At 32.4% G+C, this 13,648-nt stretch overlaps 1 protein-coding gene across 1 annotated transcript; it reads right to left on the minus strand.

Moving 5' to 3' along the window:
• Positions 1-633: 633 nt before the first annotated feature.
• On the minus strand, positions 634-13,442 carry LOC133177755 (3-hydroxybutyryl-CoA dehydrogenase-like). The gene is made up of 7 exons (XM_061312660.1): positions 13,338-13,442; positions 12,460-12,596; positions 11,044-11,149; positions 9,551-9,645; positions 6,666-6,762; positions 6,013-6,111; positions 634-5,384 (listed from the first exon to the last, which is right to left on the minus strand). Exons 1-7 carry the CDS (start codon positions 13,384-13,386, stop codon positions 5,092-5,094), a joined length of 876 nt encoding a protein of 291 aa, XP_061168644.1. The 5' UTR covers positions 13,387-13,442; the 3' UTR covers positions 634-5,091.
• Positions 13,443-13,648: the final 206 nt, after the last annotated feature.

Consider the following 13,648-nt stretch of genomic DNA (forward strand, 5'->3'; position numbering starts at 1 on the left):
TGAGATGAAATTTGATCAGAAATTCTCTAGATTGATCAACAATTATTTTTGATAAATATTAAATATGAGACTAGTACCTCTATGAGGGTTGGAAGGTCTTTACAGAAAGTCTTTAATATACATATACGTGTATTTATGCATCTACATTTCCGTGGATCTCCTCAATAATTTGTTGATAACCCTGCCTCATTAACAAGCGATATCAAAGACATTTTTAAAAAAGAGACGAATATCATAAACTTTCTTTTGGTTATACAGAGTGCTTAAAATCAGCATTAGTAATTAGGCAATCAATGAGAATGCGGAGGTGGGTCATTTTCAATTAAGTGCTCTAAGAAATGTTTCAGAAAATGATTTTCTTTGATTTTGCAAACATTATTCAAGGAAAAGGGTTGTACGTTGTTCCTATTATTTCGTCATTTGTGTTAAAGTTTAGAGTTGTATGCATTAAGTTAAATATGTATCAGCTTTAAACTGTGCATACAATATTTTATTTTGAAGATTTTCTGTTAAATTTAAGGCCTCATAAACAGAAGTGTAAAAACATTATACGTAGTTTTAACACACTTCAGATAAATACCAATGAAATTTGAACAGTATTCATAAATAAGTACACAACAATATAATGTTCTGAGGCATGAATTTATTAAACAATAAACTGTTTTTATTAATGTACACGGGGGTGTAGGATTGCAACATTGCAGAAATTTACGTCTTTGAGTTATTCTGATTTATTCATACAGACTGGCTTTCATAATTATAAGAAATTCATTGGATGCAGCAATAACTAGGATCGTAAAATTTGGACACTCCACATAAAACTTATACTTTATCTGTAAACCATTAATATAATGAGACATACATTACAGATTAAAATTTAAATTAAACATTAAAAAAAAATACAAAATGCAGACAAGAGGCCCAGGGGGCCTTGAATCGCTCTTCTGATAAACTGTACAACCTATCACTTCTATTTGAAGCCTCTAAGTATCCTGTACATTTAGATAAACCCTTGAAATTCCAATTCACACTCTGAGAACCCAAGATGATTTTAAGCCAATTAGTACCCAAAATATTTAATTAAAGTCATAAATTTTCAAAAGTAGGTCACAGTGACCTACTTTTCAGTCAACCTACTCCGAGGACCCTAGATGCATAAACTGACAAATTTTGATGATTCTAAGCCAAATGGTACCCAAAAATATTAAATACAGCCAAAAAATTTCAAAAGTAGGTCATGGTGACCTATTTTTCAGTTGTCATACTCCAAGGACCCAAGATGCATCAACTGACAATGTTTGATGATTCTAAGCCAATAAGTACCTGAAATATTTAATTAAAGCCATAAATTTTCAAAAAGTAGGTCATGGTGACCTACTTTTCAGTTGTTGTACTCTGAGGACCAAAGATGCATCAACTGACAAAGTCTGATGATTCTAAGCCAATAAGTACCAGTAATATTTAAATAATGCCATAAATTTTCAAAAGTAGGTCACGGTGACCTACTTTTCAGTCAACCTACTTCGAAGACCCAAGATGCATCAACTGACAAGGTTTGATGATTCTAAGCCAATAAGTACTAAAATATTTAATTTAAGCCCTAAATTTTCAAAAGTAGGTCACGGTGACCTACTTTTCACTCGACCTACTCCGAAGACCCAAGATGCATCAACTGAAAAAGTTTGATGATTCCAAGTCAATTAGTACCTGAAATATTTAATTATAGTCATATAAATTGACACAGGTCACAGTGACCTACTTTTCAGTTGACGTTTTCTGAGGATCCAAGATGCATCAACTTACAAAGTTTTATGATCATAGGCCTTAAAATGTCCAAATTATGCCTCTAAAATGCTTTGAAATCGAATGCCTGCAAAGTTCAAAAAGCAGGTCATTGTGACCTACTATTTAATAAATATGTTTTATGGCCCCAAGATGCATCATCTTACAAGATTTAATGATTCTAAACCTCTCGGTATTCAAATTAATGGCCTTAATTGTTTTGAAAAAGATTAGCCATAAAATTCAAAAAGTAGGTCAAGGTGACCTATTTTTTAGTTGACGTACTTCGAGGACCCAAGATACATCAACTGACAAAGTTTAATGATCATAGGCCTTAAATTGTTCAAAATATGCCTCTAAATCATTTTGAAAAAGAATGGCCGCAAAATTTAAAAAGTAGGTCATCATGACCTACTTTTGAGTCAACATGATATGAGGTCCTTAGATGCATCAACTGACAAGATTTGATGATCCTAGTCCTTATAGTAAGCAAAATGTCAACATTTTAATAAAATGTAATTTTTGGTCAACTTTGAAGTGACCTTGAGACCACGCCCTTTGCCCCAGGGTAAATCCCCATGCAAATTTTAATCTACAACATATCCTCATCCTTTTGTGTAAGTTTGGTGATAATCTGCCACGTGGTTCTTGAGAAGAAGATTTTTTAGCAACCAATACTTTTGTTTTTATTTTCCTATTTATCTCCCCTTGTTTAAGGGTCACAACCCTAGTTTTAGTAAAAACGGGAGCCCTTGGGCCAAGGATACCCTGTGACAAATTTGACAATAATTGGCCAAGGGGTTCTTGAGTTATGGCCCATATTCTAAAAAGTTTACACACACCGCACGCCGCACAAATGGCCATAGCATTAGTTCTTTGAGCCTTTGGCTCAGAAGAGCTAAAAATACTAATGCAGAATGTTACATAAATTTTTAAGGAGTCCTACCAATAAATACAAAAAATGCACAACATAACATTAATCCATTATATACATGTATTACTTTACAAAACACTTCATGGTATGGCACTTGAATATCTGAGATATTCAGGTGTTCAATTCTGGAACAAATTACCTTTACATGTACGTTTTTCACCAACTGCACAATTCTTTTTGTAAAAATATAGAAAAATATATTATTAATTGCTGCAACATTTCTTGATTTGTAACTTATATTTATAATTTAATATGTGTACTTTTTTTCAAATGTATTTCTCCTATGTCATGTACTTGTTAATCTGGTTACTGTTGTTTTGTATTCATAATTGTATAACACATGCATAAAGGGCCCCAAGGAAGAATAGTGCTTGCACTAATCGAGTTAATTTCTTTAAATAAAGTACTATCATTATCATCATCATCATCATTATTATAATCATCTAAACAAAAGTCTATGTGTTCTAATTATCAAATATTTTGTGGCAATATATTTTTTTTAAATCTTAACAATAGTCTAAAAGCGCATGATACAAATAAACATACATTGTACGTATCTTACATTGTAACATACATGTATTAATTTCCTTATAAAGTGAGAATCAAAATCTCACTGGCCTTTGTATTAGCAAAATCAATCTATGCAGAATGCTAAATAGGTAATTGTGTTGTTAATACATGTAATATTCACTTTATATTTAATGCACCAATCCATTTGATAGGAAAGAGAGAACTAAACAGGCACTGAAACTTTACTTAATCTTTAAACTCAACTCTTTATCTAATTATATCCATTATAAACCAAAAAAAAAAAAAAAAAAAGAGAGAGAGAAAGATCTTTGCTGAGTGTAAATCTATGATAAGCATTCCATACTTATTATGCTACAAAATAATCACAAATCTTATTCCCAACCTGTCTTTTCAAATGCTTGTAATTAAAGGATAATACAACATTCAATGATATCCCAGACTAGTAATTTGTTTTCTTCACTATTCTGGGTTTGTTTTATTCATGGTGTTTTACTTATATGTTCAGAGAGACTCAGAGAGTCACTCACTGCAGTATAGAAGGCTTGTTAAAGCTGGTCTCTTTCAGCGGTAATAATGAGAAGCAAGAATATCAATTGTCATATTCAAAGAGAACCATATTCTACAACATGGATAAACAATAAAGATCTCTAGATTAAACAACAGTGCTAACTTATAAATAAAATATTTGTGAAAGACTTTACGACTTTTAAACAATTAATACATGTAAACTGAGTAACAAAAATGAATAAACTTAACAAAAATCAGTATAAATCTATCTGATCCCTAGGAATTATAGACTCAGATTATACATGTACACATCTATCTCATTCTCAGGAATGATAGACTTGGAAGATACATGCAAACATCTTTCTCATCCCTAGGAATGATAGACTCAGATTCTACATGCACACATCTTTCTCATCCCTAGGAATGATAGACTCAGATTCTACATGCACACATCTATCTCATCCCTAGGAATGATAGACTCAGATTCTACATGTATACATCTATCTCATCCCTAGGAATGATAGACTCAGATTCTACATACACACATCTATCTCATTCCTAGGAATGATAGACTCGGGTTATACATGTATACATCAATCTCATTCTCAGGAATGATAGACTCAGATTATACATGTATACATCTATCTCATCCCTAGGAATGATAGACTCAGGTTATACATGTATACATCTATCTCATCCCTAGGAATGATAGACTCAGATTCTACATGATTGTATACATCTATCTCATCCCTAGGAATGATAGACTCAGATTCTATATGCACACATCTTTCTCATCCCTAGGAATGATAGACTCAGATTATACATGTATACATCTTTCTCATCCCTAGGACTGATAGACTCAGATTCTACATGCACACATCTATCTCATTCCTAGGAACGATAGACTCAGGTTATACATGTATACATCAATCTCATTCTCAGGAATGATAGACTCAGATTATACATGTATACATCTATCTCATCCCTAGGAATGATAGACTCAGGTTATACATGTATACATCTATCTCATCCCTAGGAATGATAGACTCAGATTATACATGTATACATCTATATCATCCCTAGGAATGATAGACTCAGGTTATACATGTATACATCTATCTCATCTCTAGGAATGATAGACTCAGGTTATACATGTATACATCTATCTCATCTCTAGGAATGATAGACTCAGGTTAAACATGTATACATCTATCTCATCCCTAGGAATGATAGACTCAGATTATACATGTATACGTCTATCTCATCCCTAGGAATGATTGACTCGGTACATCTATCTCATTCCTAGGAATGATAGACTTGGTACATCTATCTCATTCCTAGGAATGATAGACTCGGATAACCTCTGTGATGTCCTTTCTACAGATCGGACATCCGTCACGACGGTTGTGTAACATTTTGGAGCACTCGTAACATGTGATCATGTGATGACAGGGACACAAGAGACAGTCACGTGCTTTGTTCATACAAATCCCACACTCCGTGTCTACAGTGGTCGACTCTCGGCGACTCTCCTTCACAGGGGCTACATTACCATCATGTGACAGAACGGGGATCTTCTTCTCAAACATACAGGGGATTCCTGAGGAGTTCAGTAATTGTTCCACTCTCACTGAAAATAAATTTAAAAATCCTATATTACTTTAAAATAATCCTGGATTTTATAGGCTGTGTATATAATGGGGCAAGTTAATGGAAAAGGGTTTCTCATTCAAACCTTTGGTTGTCTGCCCATTGTGATTTTAAAGTATAAGATGTAGGTCAAAGTGGCCTCAGTTTGGAATTATATGGCTTTTTTATCTTTCTGACATAATATATATATTCTTCTCTCTCTCTCTCTCTCTCTCTGACATAACTTCTCTCTCTCTCTAACATAATTTACATGCTTCTTTCTCTCTCTCTCTCTTTAATAATTAACTTACATGCTTTTCTTTCTTCTCTCTCTCTCTCTGTAATAACTCATTCTTATCTCTCTCTCTGTAATAACTTACATGCTTTTCTTTCTTCTCTCTCTCTGTAATAACTCATTTTTTATCTCTCTCTGTGTTATAACTTACATGCTTTTCTTTCTTCTCTCCCTCCCTCCCTCCCTCTCTCTCTGTAATAACTTACATGCTTTTCTTTCTTCTCTCTCTCTGTAATAACTCATTCTTATCTCTCTCTCTGTTATAACTTACATGCTTTTCATTCTTCTCTCTCTCCCTCCCTCTCTCTCTCTCTCTCTCTCTGTTATAACTTACATGCTTTTCTTTCTTCTCTCTGTTCTTCAGATAAAATCAGAGGATGATTTCCAGATCTAAAAAATAATGTCTTCCCCATCCTCTCCAGCATCAAACGTACTGCAAGATACATCCAAAAAATTAATTACCAGGTAGCTATAAATAAATCATTATCATCAATAAATCATTTCTTGTGTATTGTTTTCCCTACCTACTGTACATTCTGATAAATTTTTGTCTTGTTTTATTTTTCCAAAGAAAGCCAAGGTTTTAATTTTTATATTCCACTTAATAAAACAAAAATATGTTACTCTTCCTAAGAAAATCAAAGGAGGCCAAATGTGCATGCTCCATTTCTCAAGGTCACAGTTTTAATTATTTTTGACAATAATAAGTTTGTACAGTAAACCAAGTGGTGTAAACCAGCTATCATTAGTGACAATTTTTATTAGTGACTCGTGAGTTTGAAACCCATCCTCGACTATTAAATTTCATGAGTTTGAACTCACCTACGACTATTAAATTTCATGATGAAACTTTTTTTCATTAACATACAAGGAATGGTTTGCGGCATAAATATTCATATGTAAAAAAAAAAAGGATACGAACCTCACGGGTATTTCTTACATACAAATAAACTATTAAAAGTTAGTTCACATAATTTATTGTGTTACCTTTCTGAATTGACTTTTGTGCTGTAAAACTGGCAGGGTTGATTTCTACCTCTGGAATGTAGTACACAGGAAAAAGGAAACGTAGTCCTAGAGATCTCTATAGTGTAAAACCAAAATATTATCAGGCCAAAATAAAAAATACCTTTGTTTCCCCTAACGCGACCGACCCACTTAAATCGTGCCGACTGAAAAGTTTTTTAATAAGATTATTTAAATATTTTTTTTCATTGTTTATCAAATTTATAAAATACAATTTCATCAAAATCCGTTTTTTATCAGAATGGCGGCTTTTGTTTTACTCTCATTTGGTGCCGACAACATGTGGCCACAGAGGGTTAGTTCGTGTTGTAAAACAATGGTGACGTATCAATCTTATTATATCTTTAACTTATTAGAATCCTACACTCTTGAGACATCTCGTGAATTAATGTACCATGACTAAGAAGTGTTAAGATGGTATTTAAAAATGTGTCTTCTAAAATTAACGTACGTAGTAAGCATAGCAAAGCCTGCCTCATGAGTAGATGAGGGGCGCTCCTTGTGAATACATATCAATAAATTTCACTGCATTTGATTTGTTTCGATCTAATAAACAGTTCATGTATGATCCTATTTTTACTACAAAGGACCATAGGAGTTGTAGATATGTCTTTGTATGATTATTTCATTTGATGAATATAATTCAGATGTCGTTTCTTTATTCCTTTTATTTATGGGGTATTGACTCCGTGACTATAAAATTAGATATATGAAACTTTAATCATTTTAGATATGGATTGGTTGAATTATATATTGTTTATACATGTACACTATTTCCAAATAGCGTTGATATCTTTAAAATCTGCTTATGGTACGGCTTCCTGAGACGTCCAGTTTATTTTCTTTAGTTAGGCCCTTGAAAACAGGTTGTTTCTTTGCTTAAAATACCTTTAAAATTTGTTGGGCCGGTGGAGGGCTCTTAATTCAGACTTTTACTCGGCACTTATGGCCTTTGATCATTAAGCATCAGTAAGGGATCTTTTACGTGCCATCTACATTTATACTCCGACACTGGACCTACGTTTTTTATGGTCTTATTCGACTGACCAGTCTGCAAGTCCCACGTCGGGACCTGTGACTTAGAATTAGCTCCCGAGTTACGTCATGACTCCAAAACGAAACACTAGAATTACTGTGCCACGCGAGGCCCTTGACATTTTGTCTGTGTAAGTTCTCGAAGATGATAGTAGGTTTGAAAAATGTACTCGAATGTCCGATGGTTCAGTATTTGCGAATCTTGTGTTTTTCGTAAATATTCTATTTCAATAAATTTACGCTGGCCTGAGATATTTTACAAGTTCAAATGAATAATATTTGTGAATTAATTTACCATACATATTGCTTCATTTGTATGATATTCGGTTTAAAATTGGTTTCTTCTGTTCTTTCTTATAAAGATATTATTCAATTTTTCAGAATGTATTCCAAAACCTGCTGTCAGAAAAAAAAAATAATTTACCTACCTACCGACCCAACTTGAGACTTTTGGGTCGGGTTAGGGGAAACAAAGATATTTTTAATGATGGCCTCATGGTTTGTTGTGGTTATAATATAGTACTTACCTAGGGTGAATGTTAATATCTTTTACATGTACATATAAATACCACATTTGTCACGGAGAGTTTACAGCTGTGAGTTTATTATGTATTGGTGGTCTTCACTTCTATATCTCAGACTCTTTGATATCTCAATGTTTTTGTCCCACTGAGTTTGAGATAATCAGGTTTTACTGTATAAAGTGCAATTGCATGAATGGTTCTTTATATATAGAGACTTTATCCTTATTGTAAAATTGCCACTATTTAGAAAAGCAGCTGTAAAAAAATATCATGCAGGATGCTGGCATGTATATAAATTAATTAAAATTGTGACATACAGTAATTGTATTAAATTTCTAGGAATTTTTAGCCTTCAATAAAAAGATTTCACAAATTTTTCTCTAATATTTTCCTTTGAAATATAAATTTAAAAACATATCATGTCCCCCCCCCCCCCATATTTTGTTTATATTTTTATTCTAAAAGTTTTAATATTTGTTAACTAAAAATTAATTGGTACCCTGACTGAAATACTTTAAAAAGTTTCTTACATAAGGATATCAATTTGAATTTTTCTGCTTTTTCTGGCCTAGTTGCTTAAGATGACATTTTTTTCTATGAAATATTTTCCTTATTATGTCACTGTAATGACATGAACTAGCTAGTTCTGCAGTCATTTCTCCAGTAGTGGACGTGACTATAATTGGCTATAGGCAGATATTATAATGCTTAATAATTAGAATACAGTACATTCTCACCTCCTTGTTCAACACTCCAGACATGACATCATCAATGTTTAGTAATTAGAATACAGTACATTCTCACCTCTTTGTTCAACACCCCAGACATGACATCATCAATATTTAGTAATTAGAATACAGTACATTCTCACCTCTTTGTTCAACACTCCAGACATGACATCATGATCAATGTTTAGTTATTAGAATACAGTACATTTTTACCTCTTTGTTCAACACTCCAGACATGACATCATCAATGTTTAGTACTTAGAATACAGTACATTCTCACCTCTTTGTTCAACACTCCAGACATGACATCATCAATGTTAACTTTAGTACATGTAATTAGAATACAGTACATTCTCACCTCCTTGTTCAACACTCCAGACATGACATCATCAATGTTTAGTGATTTGAATACAGTACATTCTCAACTCTTTGTTCAACACTCCAGACATGACATCATCAATGTTTTGTGATTAGAATACAGTACATTCTCACCTCTTTCTTCAACACTCCAGACATGACATCATCAATGTTTAGTGATTAGAATACAGTACATTCTCACCTCTTTGTTCAACACTCCAGACATGACATCATCAATGTTTAGTCGTAGCGTGTTACTTCCAATAATGGCATCACTTTTACAAATGTGAGAGACCCCTACAATTTATATACAGAGAATATATATTACATTTTCAATACTGGAAATGAAATGAATCTTTCCATTGAAATTAATGACTGATCTCCAGTAACAAGAACAGATCATTTGATCTGAAAACTTGAGCTTAATTTTCTTACAGTTTTATTATATATTAATAAATTTAATTGTTATTCTTTATCATGTTTACAGGATAAATGTAAGTCTCTTAGTCAAATGCTTAAAATATTTGTTCAATATAATTGCTTTTATTTTAGAGCAACTACGTTTAAGAAGAAATAAATTAAAACAAACCTTTTCAAAGAATCAAATAGTTAAATTTGATCTACCCTGAATAAAATTTAATTTTTATTTCATTTGTTAACATTAAAGGTGCTTGGACACAGATTTGAAGTTAATATTTTCTCAAATTTTCTGTATAATTTCATGACTTATATGTTGTTATAGCATTTCATACTAAAATAAAATAAAAATCTATTTCATCTCGAAGTTATTGAAACTTCAAATTTCTGGACGCGTTTGATTGACACATCCTTGCACTTTCACAAATTTTAATTTTATTCTTAATACTTAAGAAAAGTGGCAATTTTGTTGTGTATTAATGAAAAATATTAGAACTATAATCCAGAAAATTCAGAGTAGAAATGTTCGAAAGCAAAACCCACTCACAGTATTGTCAGTCCGTGCTCAGTGGTGTGTGCAGACTTTAACAATTGAACACACCCGGTGAATCGTAAACATTAACAATAACAGAGCTCGTGCCCTGTTTACAAAAACAGTTTACGTCTCACGGGTGTATTCAATTTGTTAAGATCTGTACACAACACTGAGCACGGGCTGACGATATTAGTGAGAGGGTTTGCTTTCGCACATTTCTACTCTGAATTTTCTGAATTATAGATGTAATGTTTTTCATTAATACACAACAAAATCGCTTCTTTTCTTAAATATTAAGGATAAAGATAAAATTTGTGAAAGTGCAATGATGTGCTAATCAAACGCGTCTAGGAATTCGTAGTTCCAATAATTTCTAGATAAAATAAGTTTTTAATTATATTTTCGTGTGAAATGCTATTGCAATATATAAGTCGTGATATTATGCAGAAAATTTGAGAAAATATTAACTTCAAATCTGTGTCTAAGCACCTTTAAATTTATATTTTTACAATTTTCATAGCCTGACAGATTTTTCATAGGAACATTTAGTTTAAAATCATTTCAAATTAATAGGTCAAATACCTGTAAACTAGAAGGTCCATATTGAGAAAGGGATGAACCATATCATTGGTTTTACTAAATGCCACCCCCTTAATCCATTTATTAGTAATAAATATGATAAAGATATCAAGCATACAATATAACTACATGAAAACTGGTGCATGCATGTTTCCTTTACTTACTTTCCAGTAAATCTTTCTTGATCTCTAAATCTTCTTTCACAGCCTCAAAAATAAACTCAGCATCACTGACAGTTTCCTCCAATCGGCTCATACACAACACCTGACCCTGTATCAAATAAACTCATAAACAACACCTGACCCTGGATAAAATAAACTCATACATAACACCTGACCCTGTATCAAAGGGATCAAAGTGTCATTGAATGTGTTGAATTGAAGTTACATAAAAAAAAAAATTGTCCCAAAGCTTAACTTCAACTACTGTGGAATCATCAATGTTCATGGGGGACCAATGTTTGTAGAATGTAGATCACTCAGTACCCAAGAATTCACATTCCCACAAATGTTTATTTCATTATAAACATATTGATTCACTGAATCTACTATTTAAATTGGTAACCCACGAACTATGTCCCCCATAAACAAGTAAAATTTTGCTTGCCCATGAACACTGACCCCCATGAAATAATTAAGAAATGAATTTAATTTTTGAAGATTCATGAGGACATGAACTACGTACGACGCTTCACGCCGGCATATTTCATGAAGCGCGCCAGCGCTTCATGATAAATATGCTGGCGTGAAGCGTCGTAGTTGACATGCACCTCACAAATTTTCAAAACTAAATTTATGTCTTATATTTACATTATTTTTCTGCTGAGTTGCCACAAATTACGCCATTCAACTTCATTTTTAAAGCAAAATAGTTTGCACTATAGTTTTGACGTCAAGTACAGTTCTATGACATAACAATTGAGATATTCATGCTCATTCATGGTAGTTCATGAGAAAATGAACTGTTTTCTATTTTGTAAAGAATCATAGGGAAATTTATTGGAAATGTAAATATTAAAAAAGATTCCACAGCATCCTTTTAAAATTAAAAAAGAATAAAGAAAATAAAATTCTATCTCCAAAAATGTCATCATCTGTAACTCCCAGAGCAGGCACAATCTCGTGAAATTCATATGTATGCATTTATATCTGATTTACCACACAGTGTTTTATATAATTTATGTAAGCAAGGAATAAAACATTTAAAGCAAAACTGCCATTCTGCATTCTAAGATGCATTATCTATGCAAGTTTGGTCACGTTTGCAAGAAAAATAAATATGTCTTTTTTCCTGTTTAATTTTTAAAATGTTTTTGCTTTTTTCATTTGCCAATATTATCATGATTATTGTAAACTTGTTGATATGAAATTAATAGTAAAACTTAGATCCATACAAACAATGACAAATGCGGGTCTACCACTGGATTTGGGTTAATTGACAAATTAATAATTCAGTAAAATATATTATTATACACAATCTCCCTCCCAAGACAGAGGGGTGGTCACCTAAATTTTGATGAGGGGTTTTACTACATGTCACCTACATATTGATGAGGGTCTATTTACTTTTCTTCCACTTACCACAAAATTCTTCTGAAATAAAATGCCGTCCTCTCTCAGTTGCTTCTTGTCATCTTCCAGGACATTAAACACAGAGTTTAGAGCCGGGATATTGATGTCCCAGATATTCACTCTGTGACCATGATAAGCCAGCTCTCCTAAAGGAAAAATAAGACATTACTGTAGATTCCCAAATATACCTGAGGAATTTATTATTGCATAATTTTACAAGAAACATCACTGGCGAAATAAAATTACTCGCTTTTATTTTAATTTATGATGCTGAAATGCATGTAAAATCTCTAGATTAAACATCTACTCGTGAATTATTGTTCTCCCGATTTGACATCTAAGGGCCATTTCACGATATAAAGTACTTGCGTAAAATAAGGAATCTTCAGTAATTGATCTTGGTATCCACAGCACTGAATGTGCAGACCAAGAACCAGGATGTTTAGAAGGTCATTTTTTAGTTACATTACTATATAAATTTAAAAAACGCTGAAAATTCAATGGGGAGAATCCAGAACCGCACGCCATAGATCCGTGCATGTAATGTACCAAAGTTTCATTTGACATCCCATATGTGTTAATATGAAGAAAAAATCTATAAATTTATAATGTAAGTATTTTCAAATCTATAACATCTAGCTGTTCTTCCTTACTGTCATTACTAAATAGACTATATCTAAAACCTCTAATGTTAACATTTGTACAACCAATATGTCAAAGTACATTTTTCTTTGTGTAATACGATAACTATTTCAGATCTGAAATCTGTTTTATATAAATTAGACTTCAGATCTGAAATAGTTGTCAGAGGAATTTCGGATAACATATCAATAAGCATGACCATCATACTATGTAACGTTAATTACATGTGACATTTGAAAACTTACCTGCTATTTTGGTACCAAGCAAGCCGCAACCTAAAACAGCGATTTTCATAATCAAATGTTTTTAGTTGGCAACAATAAAGAAACAAAATCTATATTTTCATCTGCACAATTGTTTGTTTATGTTGCCTTCCTCCATCTTGATTTTCGCAAGGCTTTCGAGGGAGCAACTATTAATTCAAATTTCATTTTTTTTTCACGCTTTGTGAAATTTAATAACACAAAAAAATAATTCTTTTAACTGTATCTTAAAAAGTATAAAGTTAAAAAGGGAAGCTCTTAGGTATTATTGATAATTCTTAAAGGTGGAATTT

The sequence above is a fragment of the Saccostrea echinata genome, unplaced genomic scaffold (genome assembly GCF_033153115.1).
Source record: "Saccostrea echinata isolate AGI-Se365-2 ecotype Australia unplaced genomic scaffold, CSIRO_AGI_Sech_v1 ptg000002l, whole genome shotgun sequence".
In the NCBI taxonomy this organism is placed as follows: Eukaryota; Metazoa; Mollusca; class Bivalvia; order Ostreida; family Ostreidae; genus Saccostrea; species Saccostrea echinata.

What these genes read in the sequence shown, in the direction of transcription:
- LOC133177755 (XM_061312660.1), bottom strand. Translation starts at nt 13,386, where the DNA reads ATGAAAATCGCTGTTTTAGGTTGCGGCTTGCTTGGTACCAAAATAGCA. An exon ending in GCTTGGTACCAAAATAGCAG is followed by an intron (nt 12,597 to 13,337) that starts GTAAGTTTTCAA and finishes TTTTTCCTTTAG; the next exon opens with GAGAGCTGGCTTATCATGGT. An exon ending in TATTTCAGAAGAATTTTGTG is followed by an intron (nt 11,150 to 12,459) that starts GTAAGTGGAAGA and finishes TATTTGATACAG; the next exon opens with GGTCAGGTGTTGTGTATGAG.